General features: G+C 42.4%; 1 protein-coding gene across 1 annotated transcript in view; it reads right to left on the reverse strand.

Annotated features, from left to right (window-relative positions):
* LOC308676816 (kinesin-1 heavy chain-like) overlaps positions 1-15,210 on the reverse strand; it is a gene marked incomplete at both ends in the record, with an annotated part of 147,792 nt that overhangs the window by 62,894 nt on the left and 69,688 nt on the right. The window contains 2 exons of the mRNA XM_081342845.1: positions 4,479-4,583; positions 6,848-6,879. Coding sequence (XP_081198971.1) covers positions 4,479-4,583; positions 6,848-6,879 — 137 coding nt within the window. The remainder of the gene's footprint in view (positions 1-4,478; positions 4,584-6,847; positions 6,880-15,210) is intronic.

A 15,210-nucleotide genomic window follows, 5' to 3' on the forward strand; every position in this document is an offset into this window, starting at 1 on the left:
CAAGAGGGTCTTGGTGTACCTGGATGATATATTAATCTACACTAAGACCACAGAGGAACAGGTGAGACTAATCAGAGTGGTGCTCAAAAAACTGCAAAAGGCCCAGGTCTATGTGAAATTATCCAAATGCTATTTCCACAAGATTAGCCTGGACTACTTGGGGTACCGAATCTTGAAAGAAGGGGTGGAGATGGACCCCAGCAAGGTGAAGGCAATACTAGAGTGGGAGGCTCCCCAAACCTGGAAGCAGCTGCAGAGATTTCTCGGTTTTGCAAATTTTTACCGCCAATTCATTCCTACATTCACCCAGATAGTCCTGCCAATCACCAACCTGCTTAAAATGGGGAGGGGGATGAAACCCAAGCTGGGGCAGCTCCTGGGTTGGAAAATTAAATCGCCTCTTCGCTGTGTAACGGCTTCTGAAACACCTCAACCCAGACAAACTGTAATACAAGCAGATGCCAGCAATGTGGCTGTGGGGGTGGTCCTACTCCAGAAGAATGCCAAAGGGGAGCTGCAGCCCTGTGCAGCAAACTCTCTGAAACCAAGAGGCTTTGGGCCATCTGGGAGAAGGAAGCCTACATGGTCCGATGGGCTCTCCTAACCTGGAGGCAATTCTTGGAAGGTAGCAAAATCCCCTTGGAAGTATGGACAGTTCACAAGAACCTAGAAGCGCTGAAGACCCCATGAAAGCTGTCCCCTAAACAGGTCCAGTGGGGTCAGTACTTCAACCACTTTAACTTCACCCTCCGATACCTATTGGGTGGGGGGATAACTTTTTAGAGGACACTCTCTCATGCATGCCACAGTACAACAATGCTCGGGTGGAGGTTGTCAACTCCATTATTCCATTCAACCAGTTTGCGGCACTAGTAACCATGAGGCAACAGAGAGCACCCCTCCAGAAATCCACCCCCAGACCTGAAGCGACCACTGAGGGAGGCCCTTGAGGGCGATGACTGGTTCTAGCAGCACAAAGACGAGCTGGTGATGAAGGAAGGTTGACATGGAAGGGGAGCAAAATCTACATCCCAGCCAGCCAAAGGACTTCAATCCTACAGCGAAGTCACGACACAAAGGCGCCTGGGCATTTTGGGTTTGTAAAAACTCTCCACCTGGTAAAAAGGCAGTTTTGGTTGCCAAAGATGAAAAAGGACATAGAGGCGTATGGGGCCAGCTGCCCCGTGTGTGCCTCAATGAAACAACTGCCTGGGGAGCCCCCCCGGTTGCTACAACCAGTAGCCAACCCCACTACCCTGTGGGAAGAGATCTCTATGGACTTTATTGTAGAGTTGCTAGAAAGTGCTGGAAACACTGTGATTTGCACTGTCATTGATTTGTTCTCCAAGCAGGCCCACTTCGTGGCATGTTCCAGGATCCCTTCAGCCCAGTTTTTGGCTAAATTTTTTGTGCAACACATATACCAGTTACATGGGGTCCCGAAACATATTATCTCTGACCAAGGAGTACAGTTCACTTCAAAGTTCTGGTGGGAGTTCCTGAAGCTGATAGGTTCCTCCCAGGGACTTAGCTCCACCCACCATCCTCACACAAATGGAGCCTGTGAACTTACGAACTCAATCTTCAAACAATATGTGAGATGTTATGTAAACTACCAGCAGACCAATTGGGCTGAGCTCCTGCCATTTGCAGGAGTGGCATATAATAATTCCATGCATAGCTGCACTGGGTTTATCTCATTCAAGGTGACTACTGGGGTGGAAGAGAAGCCATCATCAGCCTTGCTGGATGGATACTTTTAGAGCCACGTGTGTTGCACTGCATAGGGCACTAGAGAAAGCCAGGGAAACACATACAAAGCAAGCTGATAAAAAGAGGGCACTACAAAGGGAGTTCAGGGTGGGAGACAGGGTATACCTGTCCACCAGGTTTCTGAACCTCAGGTAGTCGTGTAAAAAGCCCCAAGTACATAGGACCTGTCAAGTTTCCGACGTATGGGCTTTTCAAGTGACTCTGAGGCATTGTTTACCTTAAAAGTCCTTTATTAGCCTAATACACCGGCAAATGCTTGCTTGAAGGAAGCTGGAATCTGAAATCTCCGTCCCTAGCACAATATAATTAAACACAATTCTTCACCTTTCTAATTTTGTCATTAATCATATTCTCCAATTAATTTAAAGAATCAGTTTCCCTTCCGTTAGAAAAACTGCCAAAGTCTTATCTTCTTTAGAGAGACAAATGGCCTTCAAAGTGCATTCCTACTCTTCCCTCCCACCAATTTTAAACTAAAACAATACACAAGTCTTAAAGCAACACACAAGTTTAACATATAAAATAGCTACTCCTTCATCTCTTGTCAAGCAATAACATTCGATGTTAGCAGCGTTGACAGGACCTTTCCCCATTACTCAGATTGTAAATCTGGTGATGGTAGAGCTGAAGTTGCCAAAAAGCCTTAAGATGCATTCATCCAGTATTTCACTGCAGTCTGTTAAAGCCTTTCAGTAGCTCAGTACTTAGATCGCCCACTGAACCCCCTCCTCCTCTCAGCTTAGTAAGCGGAGAGGAGCACTTCAAGATTCAGGACATCCTGGACTCAAGAAGGCACAAGGAGAAACTACAGTATTTGGTTTATGGAAGGGGTATCCCCTAGCAGAGGCAGAAAGGGTAGAAGCAAAAGATGTAGACTTGTTCGTAAGTTCCATGCTAGATATCCGAACCAACCCAAATAGAACGGGACACCTTGCTAGGTGGTACTCAAATGTTGCCATATCCTAAAAGTGGTACAATCGGTGAAAAGGTTGAAAAGCCCTGCTCTATGGGGTGCTCTAACTGATTCTTTTTTTATTATGGTGAAGGTGTTATACCTGATCCATATTTGGGGTTGTGTGGCTAGGAGTGCTATCAATTCTAGGCATTGCATTATGACCTCCGCTATGAGTCCTGAAAAAGGTAATCCCATAGGTGTACCTTTGAATTGTTGATACGTTTGTCCACCAAATTGAAAATATGTGGTTGTTAGGCAGAGGTTAATCAGACTGGATGAAGAAGCATGCCAGACTTGTGCATTTTGTGGGGTCCATAGAAGCATGGGAGGATAGGTCCAGTGCTTCTCATCTGCCACTGTTCCTCTTTGGTAATTTGGCCTTTCTTGGAGAGGTTGCTGAGAGTTCTCTTGATCTGGTTGTCTAGTTTCTATAAAAGCTGTAAAAAGGATAACACTGCCATACATCAAAAACATCTAAGAAACCACCAACAGACTATTACAACCACATAGCATCAGTGTAGCACGCAAACCAACTAAAGCTCTCCAAAACATCCTAAGTAAAACAAAAGGCCCAGCAGCCCCAGAAGAAAAAACTGGAGTCATCTACAACATACAGTGTAAAGACTGCAACAGCCACTATGTAGGACAAACAGGGAGAAGACTAGCAGAGTGCATCCATGAACACCAACTAGTAGTCAGAAGATATGATGAAATTTCACAACATATGGACAAACTTAACCAAGTTTAAACTGGGAAACCCAGACCATCCTAGACCAAAAATGCTAGAGAATCCCTGGAAGCATGACACTCTGACAAATCAGCCATCAATACACCTACAGACATAAATAGCATCTACAGACTATGCAGAAGAGACAGTCAACATGCCAAAAAGGGAACAAAAAGACCAGCAATCAACAACCAGATGAGCATAGATTAACACCAAGATTAACATCAGACCAACAATCAAGAAGCAAACAACACCCCAATCAAGGAACTGCCAAACAAGCTAACAGTAAACAGCCCAACAAAAGACCAACCCCACCAACACTGACAGGGACAGCCACTAGAATATAAATTGAGAGCAACCCCCACTCCCTTATTTGCACTGATAAAGTTACCTAGTTTGGATAATGAAACAGCTGCAAGAAAACAACCAAGTTTAGAGAGCAGCAAGGTCCCCTCAATTATCATTCTGTCTCCCATCTACACGTTTTAGGGAAGGTTGTTGTGAACATGGTTAGGCTTCAACTTTGGGGGCACTGGAGAAAGTGGCCCCTTTTCAATTGGGTTCAAGGTCGGGATATAGTACTGACATGGCACTGGTCAGACTTATGAATCACCTCTAACAAGATTGGGATTGTGGCAGCGCATCCATCCTGGTCATTCTTGGGCTCTCAACAGTTTTTGATACTACCAATCATGGTAGGCTTCTGGATCAGTTTAGGGGCTCGGAAGTATTGTGATGGCTCCTTCTACTTGTAGGTTTGGTTCCAGTTGTTGTTTATAGGCGAGAGATATCTAGTCATAATCTGTCAGCTTTTTGTAACACATTGAAGATTTGGTTATTGCCTGAGGCCTTTGGCCAGGACATTCTGTGAGCCCATTTATTGTAATTGTCCAGATATGTGAGTGGCCTCAGAAGTAATGTTTCTTTAGTTTTTCTTTTCATTGCTTTTGTCTGTTGCTTTTACAATATGCTAGCCATCCAGTTTCATACTGCAAGTATTTATATCCATATAAAGTGAATTACCTTAATGTGAAATTCCAAATTTTCATCCATGGAATAAATATAATTAAAAATATCTTGCACTATCCTTGGAATAATCCCCATGCCATCTGGATCATGCAACTTCCCCTTGAAATAAAAATAAATTTAATTATTTCCAAGATTGTATATTTAGTCTGAAAATAATAAGATTTTTCAAAAAATCATACTTATAATCAGTTCATAATTCACAATTGAGACAGTTACTAATGCCCTGGTCACCTTGCATGTGCCTGGCTGATCCAATCTGACAGGGTTGGTGCCTCTGTGTTCCTTCCATTTAACAATGACATCTTTCAGGACCCATGCCTTCTTAGTAGCAGCATCTGCTCTACGGAATGATGTTCAAATAACCCCAACTCTATTCATGGTTCTTTGAAACCCACTTTAGATTGTAGAGGTTGTTTTTTCTTTGTTTCCATCTGGTTTTACAATTTTTGCCATCTTATTTTCATTTTTTTTTGTTTTTTTGTCATTTCATTGTCTTTAAATATTTTTAACAATATGTAAACCACCCAGAGTCACCAAGAGTCAGCAAACATATAAATTTAATAAATTATTATTATAAGCAAAATGTACAGGCATAATCCAGCTAAATCTAATCAACTAACCCACTTATTTCAACTCTGAGAAATAACTATCTGTTTTATTTTTTCCATTGAAATTGATGGGATATAACAAAATTCCCTGAATTAAGACTATACTGTATACAGATAATGCTTGCTTACCAACAGTAATTGGGACAGGAATTTCTGTTGCTAAATGATGGGGTCATAAAATGCGATGTCATGTGATTGCATTGCTTAGTAGTGGCAATCCCAGCAGTCCTTGTTGCCATTGTTAAGTGAGGGTCGAGGGTCATTAAGCAAGGACCTGTTTGTGACTTCCTATCAGCTTAACAATAAACTAATTACTTAATTAAAATGGAATCTATAACCATCTGATAAACAGAAACATTATTCCCTAGAAACAATTACATTAACATTTACAGTTTTCTACAAATTTTCTACTGCACTAATTTTACTAAGGAATATCTTGCTGAGCTATAATTTTTTTCATTTATTTCTATAATTATAGCTAGCTTTCCTTCATTTGGATCTTACTACTTACTTGCTAAATACATCGTATGAGATTTGTACAGAGAAGCATGCACTGAGTACAGGTAGTCCTCGACTTATAACAGTTCATTTAATGACTGTTCAAAGTTACTGTTGTGATTCAGGGTCAGCCTGTGGGTTCGGCAGTTGGGTCAGATGAATCAGAGGAGGAGGGGGGTGTTGAAGACCTTGCTGAGGGGGTTGAAGATCTTGCTGATCATAGCCCTCAGGCAGGCCCCTCCCACTTGGTCACCATGGAGACCCAGCTGTGTGAGCCTGACAGTGTGGATGAAGATGACCCACAGCTGGCCCTGTTCAAGGACGCCCGACGCAGGAGGCAGTCAAGTAGGAGTAAACAGAGGAAGGCTGTGGGGCTTCTCGGAAGGAGGCAGAGAGAGGCCACGCCCTGAACTCTTTATAAAGGGAATGTTTGGGGAGGGCTGGTTAGCTGAAAGCAACCGCTCAGATAGTGTTTCAAAGCTCTGGTATCTTGGTTCGTGTCTTGTTTGTTTTTGTAATAAATTTGGCAGACGTATTCCAGCCTCTTGCCGTCTGTAAAGGGGTTGCCTTTTCTGCAAGGCCGGTAGCAGGCTGGTACAGAACAGTTACAATGGCACTGGAAAAAGCGACTTATGACCATTTTTCACACTTACAACCACTGAAGCATCACCATGGTCATGTGATTAAAATTCAGATGCTTGGCAACTGTCTCATATATATGACGGTTGCAGTGTCCTGGAGTCTTAACAACTGCAGTGATTCACTTAACATCTGTGGCAAGAAAGGTTGTAGAATGGGACAAAATTCACGTAACAACCATCTCACTTAGCAACAGAAATTTGGGGCTCAATTGCGGTCATAAGTCAAGGACTACCTGTAACCATGTTTAACACTATCTTACCTCCATAGTGTGAGTTTTCCCGGATGATGTTTGCCCATAAGCAGAGCCTTGGTGGAGCAGTGGGCTAATGCCTCCTTAAGTAACACCAGCTGCCTGCAATTAGTGCAGGTTCGCATCCCACCAGGCTCAAGGTTGACTCAGCCTTCCATCCTTCCGAGGTAGGTAAAATGAGGACCCAGATTGTTGGGGGCAATTAAGCTGACTTTGTAATAATGCCGCTTGGGGGTGTGTGAAAGCCCTAATAAGCAGGCATATACATAGAATGAAGGCTACTGCTAAGCTTGTAAGCCGCCCTGAGTCTTCAGAGAAGGGCGGGATATAAATGGAATTAAAAATAAATAAATAAATAAATAAGCAAATATTGTACCATTGTATCCCTCAAGTACATCTACAGTAGGAAAAATATAAATTAATGATAGATTCCACAGTAGCTTCATGCAAAGCACTGTACTTTGAAATCAATGCTCTTCTTTGGAAGAGTCATTAGGTTTTGCTCCAAAGAGTTCAGTAAACTTGATATACTGAAACTGCTTAATAAAGCAAGACAACTGTGGAAAAAAGAAAGAGCAGATATTCGACCTAGGCAAATATTTAACTTCTTGGCAGACTATGAGTTTCAATGCATATTATCTCACTACCAGAGTTTCTACCATTTAATCTAAGCATTAATAAAACGTATATAATTAGCCCCACCCTTAAGCATTCACTAGGTGCCAGGGACCTTCTTCCTAAATATGGCATGGCCATATGTTGTTTCAGAAAAAGAAACTAAACAAAAACAAAATCTTTGCAATGTTGTCCTTGCATACTTGCTACTGTTGCTGCTTTCTCATAAGTGTACTCATATCATTTTAATTTGTACTTCTTAATTCTCTAGCAATACACTCTTTAATGCAAGAAGGAAACAACTACCATGCATTCTTGGTTCTCTTTCACCCTCACCTGAATCTCATTTCCATTTTGTTTGCTTATATTCCTCTCCTTATGTCTTTATAATTATTCTATCAGCAGCAGCAGCAGCAGCAAGCAAGTATAATGCTTCCCACTCTCAAAGTTCTACTCTGAATAATTCAGAGTAATTTCTGCTCTAGTCAACTTCCTGGACCTATTCTTAATGCCAGAGCAGCCCCAGGATCCTTCAAGGAATACTAATTTCTATTCACTTTCTGTTCATGATCATTGGATGATAAGAGTTACTAGATAATATATAATAAGTTCAATTACTTAAGGAAACTTAACGTTGATATAATTTGTCTTCAAGAAACACATATTGAGAAACAAGACAAGAAGTATTTAATAAATAAAAAATCAGGGGAGGAATTTATATCTGCTGGTGTAAAAAAGATTAATGGAGTTGCTTTATATATAAAACCCCAATTTAAACCTAAGTTACTTTTATCAGATGAATATGGTAGATTTGCAGCAGTGGAAATTGAGCTTAATGGAATAAAATCAATAGTAGTTGGACTTTATGGACCAAATGATGATAAAAGTAATTTTTTTTAATATCTTATGGATCAATTACAGGTAATCCCCAGGTTGCGAGCGTTCCCTTAGCGAACATTCGAAGTTATGCAATAAGCATCCTGTAGTGCTTACGAGCAAATCCAGAAATTAAGAATATTGCGGCACCACGGCAGTCGTTCACCTTTAGGAGCAACCGCAGAGGCTCTGCAACATTCATCCTGGTTATTCCCTCCCTCCCCACCCCCGCCCCGGGACTCCCTAGACGCTAGGCCTTCAATACTCACCCTGCAAAGATCGAGATCCTTCGCTTTCTTGGCTGCTCCAGGCCTTCAGTGCATTCGCAGAGAATGGAGGCCTAAAGTATTGCAAGAGCACGCAAGATCAGTGGGGTGAGATCTCATGCTACTGATCTCGCATGATCACATGGTACTTTAGGCCTCCGTTCTCTGCAACAGAGAACGAAACTGAAGCCAGGAGATGCTTCCACATGTCTCCAGAGGCTGGATCCGGGTGCCAGAAGCCTTTTCCAGGCCGCTGCCGCCAGGATCTGAGGCTGAGGGACATTTCTGCGGCCCTCCGGATGCCCAATCCAGGCACCACAGGCCTTTTCCGGAGGGCCGCAGAAGCATCTCCTGTCCTCAGATCCAGGCGGCAGCAGCCTAGAAAAGGCCTCCAGAGCCCCAATCCAGCCTCCAGAGGTCCGCGGAAACATCCCCCAACCTCACATCTGGGAGGCAGCGGCCTGGAAAAGGCCTCTGATGCCTGGATCCAGCCTCCAGAGGCACGCGGAAGCGTCCCCTAGCCTCAGATCTGGGCGGCAGCAGGAACCGTGTCAGAGAGGAGACAGATCTTTTCAAGGTGAGTCCGGCGCGGCATGAAGGGAGGGGGAAGCATGAAGTATCTTAGTTGGTCAGGGAGGCCTTGGGGGCCTGTTCCATCACTAGGCCCTCCATGGCCTTCCCCACCCTGAGATACCTCATGTCCACTTAACGAGCTGCATGCATTTTAACAAGCAGGGAGTGATCTCATTCAAGGTACAAGATTCACTCCTATGAGTTTTCGAGTTACAAATGGAATGGGCAGGCTCCATTACATTTGTAACTTGAGGACTAGCTGTACTACCTTTTTCATATGAAAATTGGCTTTTTCTGGGAGATTGGAATGGGCTGATTTCCCCAGTTTTGGATAGAACATCTATAAAAGGGATTAAAGATTTTTTTTTAAATGATGGATAATTTATCATTAATAGACTTGTGGAGGCAAAGAAATGACTTTGCTAGAGAATATACTTTTTTTCAGAACGACACAAATCTTTTTCAAGGATTGATATGATATGGATTTCTAAAAATCTTACAAATAAAATCCTAAAAGTTGACATTTTACCTAAATCTTTTTCTGATCATAATCCAGTTCTTCTGGTACTTAGAAAAAAGAGTTTGAGCTATAGATGGAGATTAAATGAATCTATTTTACAAAAGGAGATGATTGTAAAGGACTGTAAAAAGAAGCTGAATGAATATTTTGATAATAATTTGGGTAAAGGGACAAATTTAATGACTGTGTGGGATGCCAGCAAAGCAGTCATGAGGGGTTATTTTATACAATATAATCACCTAGAGAAGAAAAAAATCCCAGGAAAAGATGCAAAAGATATTGGATGAAATTAAACAAAGAAATTGAATTGCAAAGGATACCCACAGACTCCAAAATCTTACATCAAATTAAATTTTTACGTCAACAATTGTCTATGTTAACAATTTAAGAAATAGAAACAAAATTGAATTATGTAAAGCAAAGACATTTTGAAATAAACCAGGAAGATGGTTGGCATATAAACTAAGAAAGGAAAGGGAAAAGAGAATGATTAAAAAAATTGAAGCTAATAATGTAATAACAGATAATGACTCTATCAAAATGTCTTTTCATAATTTTTATTTTATTTTATTTTTTATTGAAAAGTTTTAAAATACATTTTTAGAACATATACCCCATCTCCCCCACCCCCTCCCCTTCCCTCCCTTCCCAACACCCCCCCCCGACTTCCCAGAGCTGAATACAGGGTATTACATCATACAATCTTACTCTAAAATATTCTAATTACTAATTACTAATTACTATAATTACTCTTTAAATCCTATCACACTTTAACTCTCCTTAGCCATACAAAAGATAAATAATATATCCTCTAATTATAATAACTAATAACTATTCATATGCTAAATGATACTTTGTAGTCCCCCAGTTCTGAATATAATCAATCCATCTTCTCCATTCCACTATATATCTTTGTTGCGAGTGATCTTTCACATATGCCGAGATTTTGGCCATTTCTGCCAGGTTTGAAACTTTCAAAGTCCATTCTTCTATAGTAGGCAGATCCTCCTTCTTCCAGTATTGTGCTACCAAAAGTCTTGCAGCTGTTATTAAGTTCAGCATCAATTTAGTTTCAATAGCAGTACAGTCAGTGATAATACCCAACAAAAACAATTGTGGTGAAAATCTTATCTTTTTCTTAAAGATCTTCTGCATGTTCCACCAAATTTTGATCCAAAAAGCTTTAACTTTTTTACAAGTCCACCATACATGATAATACGTTGCATCATCACAACCACATCTCCAACATTTTGGCTGACAATTTGGATACATACATGCTAATTTTTTGGATCTAAATGCCATCTATAAAACATTTTGTAAAAATTCTCCCTTAAGTTTTGTGCCTGTGTAAATTTAACATTCCTAACCCATATTTTCTCCCAAGTGTCCATTATTATTCGTTCTTGAAAATTCTGGGCCCATTTTATCATACAATCCTTAACCAGTTCCGCTTCTGAGTCAATTTCTATCAATGCATTATATATCCTTCTTATATGTGCTCGACTTTGATCTCTAATTTGGTTTACCAAATTCCCATCTGATATTGAAATGCCAATTTTCTGATCTTCTTTCCATCTGGCCTGTAACTGCCCATACTGAAACCAAGTTTGTACTATTTTTCCTTCTTTTAAAATATTAAAAGACTTCAATTGCCATTCATTCTTTTCCAATCTAAGAATTTCTTTATATGTTATCACATCATGTTTAAATCCCACATTTATATTTTCTATTGCATGTTTAGGTATTGCCCAAATAGGAATTTTATACTTCAACTTGTATCGATATTTTTTCCAAACTCTCAACATGGCAGACCTTAATATATGTGTTTTAAAAACTTTGTCCACTTTTTTGTCATACAATAAATAAGCATGCCAACCATATAACAAATCACATCCTTCAATATTCAATAATCTCCTTTGTGTTAAATTAAACCAATCACTAATTGACGATAATGCTGCCGCCTCATAATATAATTTAAGATTGGGCACTTTGAGACCACCTCTTTCACGTACATCTTGCATTATCTTAAGTTTAACTCTCGGTCTCTTCCCTGCCCAAATAAATTTATTAATACCTTTCTGCCATTCCTCCAAATTTGAGTCTTTTTTAAGTACAGGTATCATTTGAAATAAAAATAAAAATTTAGGTAAAACATTCATTTTCACAGCTGCAATTCAAAGACTGTTGTAATTTTCTCCAACTATCTAATTCTTTTTGTATTTTTGACCATAAGAATTCATAATTATTCTTATATAATTTAGTATTTGAAGCTGAAAGATGTACCCCCAAATATTTAACCTTTTTAACTATTTCAAATCCCGTTAATTTTTCTAAGGCTACCTTTTTTTCTATGGTCATATTTTTAGACAATATCTTAGTTTTTTGTCTGTTTACCTTGAATCCAGAAACTTGTCCATATTGTAAAATTATTTCCATTAAATCTATAACTGATTGAATTGGTTGACTTAACGTAATAACCAAGTCATCTGCAAACGCTCTCAATCTATAGTCTTGATCTTTTATTTTAATTCCCTTTATTTTCTTTGAATCACGTATTTTAATCAATAATATTTCCAATGTTAAAACAAACAACAAGGGCGACAGTGGACATCCCTGTCTTGTACCCTTTTCAATTTTACAAGCTTCTGATAAGCTATCATTAATTATTATTTGTGCTGTTTGTTTTTGATATGTAGCCCTGATAGGTTGTTAAAACCTATCCCCAAACTGCATCTTCTCTAACACTTTAAATAAGAATTGCCAATCCAATTGATCAGAAGCTTTTTCAGCATCCAGAAAAATCAGCGCTGCAGGGACTTGGTTATTTCTTTCTAAATATTCTAATACATTTACAGTATGTCTCACGTTATTTTTCATTTGCCTACCGCTTATGAATCCTGTTTGATCAATATGAATCATTTGTTGCATAACCTTCAATCTATTTGCTAAAATTTTTGCAAATATCTTGTAATCAGTATTTATTTATTTATTTATTAGTTGAATTTATATACCGCCCTATTCCTGAAGGACTCAGGGCGGTTCACAGGGCAGTTAAAACAGTACAAAAGAGAATAAAATGAAATTAAATTAGAACAAGCCCACAATTAATAACAGTAAAAATTAAAATTTTAAAATTAATTTAATTTAATTTGATTTGATTTAATTAATATAATTTAAAATTTAAAATCCCTCAGTCCAGGCCAGACAATTCAAACAACCAGGTTTTTAAGTCCCGGCGAAACGAGCGAAGGTTGGGGGCAGTCCGAAGCTCCATCGGCAGTTCGTTCCAAAGGGCAGGCGCACTCACAGAGAACTGGGAATCACCCGCCGGCAATCTCTAACCGGCGGAACCCTAAGGAGGCCCTCCCTGTGGGCGCGCACAGGACAATGAGAAGCTGATGCTGGCAGCAGGTGCTCCCTAAGGTAATCCGGACCCATGCCATTTAGGGCTTTATAGGTCATCACCAGCATCTTGAATCTCACCCGGAGGGCAACTGGAAGCCAATGCAGTTCATGGAGAAGAGGTGTTACATGAGAGTATCAGGACACTCCCATTACTACTCGCGCAGCTGCATTCTGCACCAGCTGAAGCCTCCGAGTGGTCCTCAAGGGCAGCCCCATGTAGAGAGCATTGCAGTAGTCTAACCGGGAGGTCACGAGCGCATGAGTCACTGTACGTAGGGCATCCTGGTCCAGATAGGGCCGCAACTGGCGCACCAGGTGAACCTGGGCAAAAGCCCCCCTGGTCACGGCTCCTATATGATCTTCCAAACTGAGCCGTGAATCCAGGAGGACGCCCAAGTTACGAGCCCTATCGACGGGGGGTAACACCTCACCCCCCATCATTAAAGATGGAGAAGAATGGTTCACTCGAGATGCCGATACGCACAGCCACTCAGTCTTGGCAGGATTGAGTCGGAGCCTGTTTCTCCCCATCCAAACCCGAACCGCCTCCAGGCAACGGGACATCACATAGAGGGCATCACTGAGTTGGTTCGGGGTGGAAAGAAAAAGTTGGGTATCATCAGCATACTGATGATACCCCACCCCGAAACCACGAATGATCTCACCCAGTGGCTTCATATAGATGTTGAACAGGAGGGGAGAGAGAACTGACCCCTGAGGAACTCCACAAACGAGAGGCCTCGGGGTGGACCTCTGCCCTCCCATCAACACTGACTGTGAATGGCCCAGGAGGTAGGAGGAGAACCACCGTAGAACAGTGCCCCCCCACTCCCAACCCCCTGAGATGTCGCAGCAGGATATCATTGTCGATGGTATCAAAAGCCGCTGAGAGATCTAATAGGACTAGGACAGAGGAACAACCCCTGTCCCGAGCCCGCCAGAGATCATTCAGCAGCGCGACCAATGCCGTCTCCGTGCTGTACCCGGGCCTGAAACCCGATTGGTACGGGTCAAGATAATCAGTTTCCTCCAGGAACAGAGGAAGCTGATGCGCTACCACACTCTCAACAACCTTCGCCAAAAAGCGATAGTTATTCAAAATAGCTGGGTCCAGGGCAGGCTTCTTGAGAAGGGGTCTCACCACCGCCTCCTTCAAGGCGGCAGGGAAGACACCCTCACTCAAAAAAGCAGATATCACTGCCTGGAACCAGCCTCGTGTCTCCTCCCGAGCTAAATAAACCAGCCAGGAGGGGCATGGGTCCAATAAACAGGTGGTAGAGCTCAGCCTCCCCATAATCCTGTCCACCTCCTCGGGAGTCACAGGATCAAACTCAGTCCAGATAATACTACTCTCAAGACCGCTCGATTCCTCCCCATCAGACTCTGCCCAGTAAGAGTCCAAACCGGTCCGAATCTGAGCAATTTTGTCCGCCAGATGCTGGCTGAACTCCTCGGCCCGCCTGTTCTGTACCAGCCTGCTACCGGCCCTGCAGAAAAGGCAGGGACAACCCCTTTTACAAGAAGGCAAGAGGCTGGAATTACGCCTGCCAAATTTATTGCTACAAAAACAAATAGAACAAGACACGAACAAAGAAACAGGAGCTTTTCAAGCGGTTGCCTTCAGCAAACCAGCCCTCCCACGCATTCCCCCTTAAATACAGTTCAAGGCGTGGCTTCTCTCTCCCTCCTTCCGTGGAGCCCCATTGCCTTCCTCTGTTTACTCCTGATTGACTGCCTCCTGCGTCGGGCGTCCTTGAACAGGGCCAGCTGTGGGTCATCTTCATCCACACTGTCAGGCTCACACAGCTGGGTCTGCGTCGTGACCAGATGAGAGGGGCCTGGCTGGGGGCTCTCATCAAGCTGTCCAATCCCCTCAGCAAGCTCTTCAACACCCCCCTCCTCCTCCTCCTCTGAGTCGTCCGACCCAACTGCCGAACCCACAGGCTGACCCTGAATCACAACACTATCCCGCACCGCAGGGCCCTTCCCCCGGGTCTGCCGATCTGGATGCGGTCAGGATGGAAATTGTTCATGAAAAGCGGTCACCAATGCAGGGGCATGAACAGCGGTCGCGTCTTCCCAGGTGAGGTCCTCTGGTCCGTAACCTTTCCATTCAATCAGGTACTGGAAACGACCTTTCAGCCAACGGGAGTCCCTCATGCTGGCGACCTCATACTCGGGGGTGCTGCCTCCATCACGAGGTCCTGATGGGGGAGGTTCCGCTCGGCGGAGTGGACAGGCCGGTTGCTCGGGGACCAACAGAGACCGATGAAAGACTGGGTGCATGCGCAGGGAAGGTGGCAGAGTTAAGCGATAGGCGACCAGATTGATGACAGCCTCGACTGGGAATGGTCCTAAATATCGGTGATCTAACTTTCTCACCGGCCGTGTTGATGGTAGGTTCCTGGTGGACAACCAGACCTGATCTCCCACCGATAGTGGAGGCGTATCCCGTCTTGACCGATCAGCAAAC

Source organism: Vipera berus, assembly GCF_964194415.1.
Source record: "Vipera berus genome assembly, chromosome: W".
NCBI classification, from domain to species: domain Eukaryota; kingdom Metazoa; phylum Chordata; class Lepidosauria; order Squamata; family Viperidae; genus Vipera; species Vipera berus.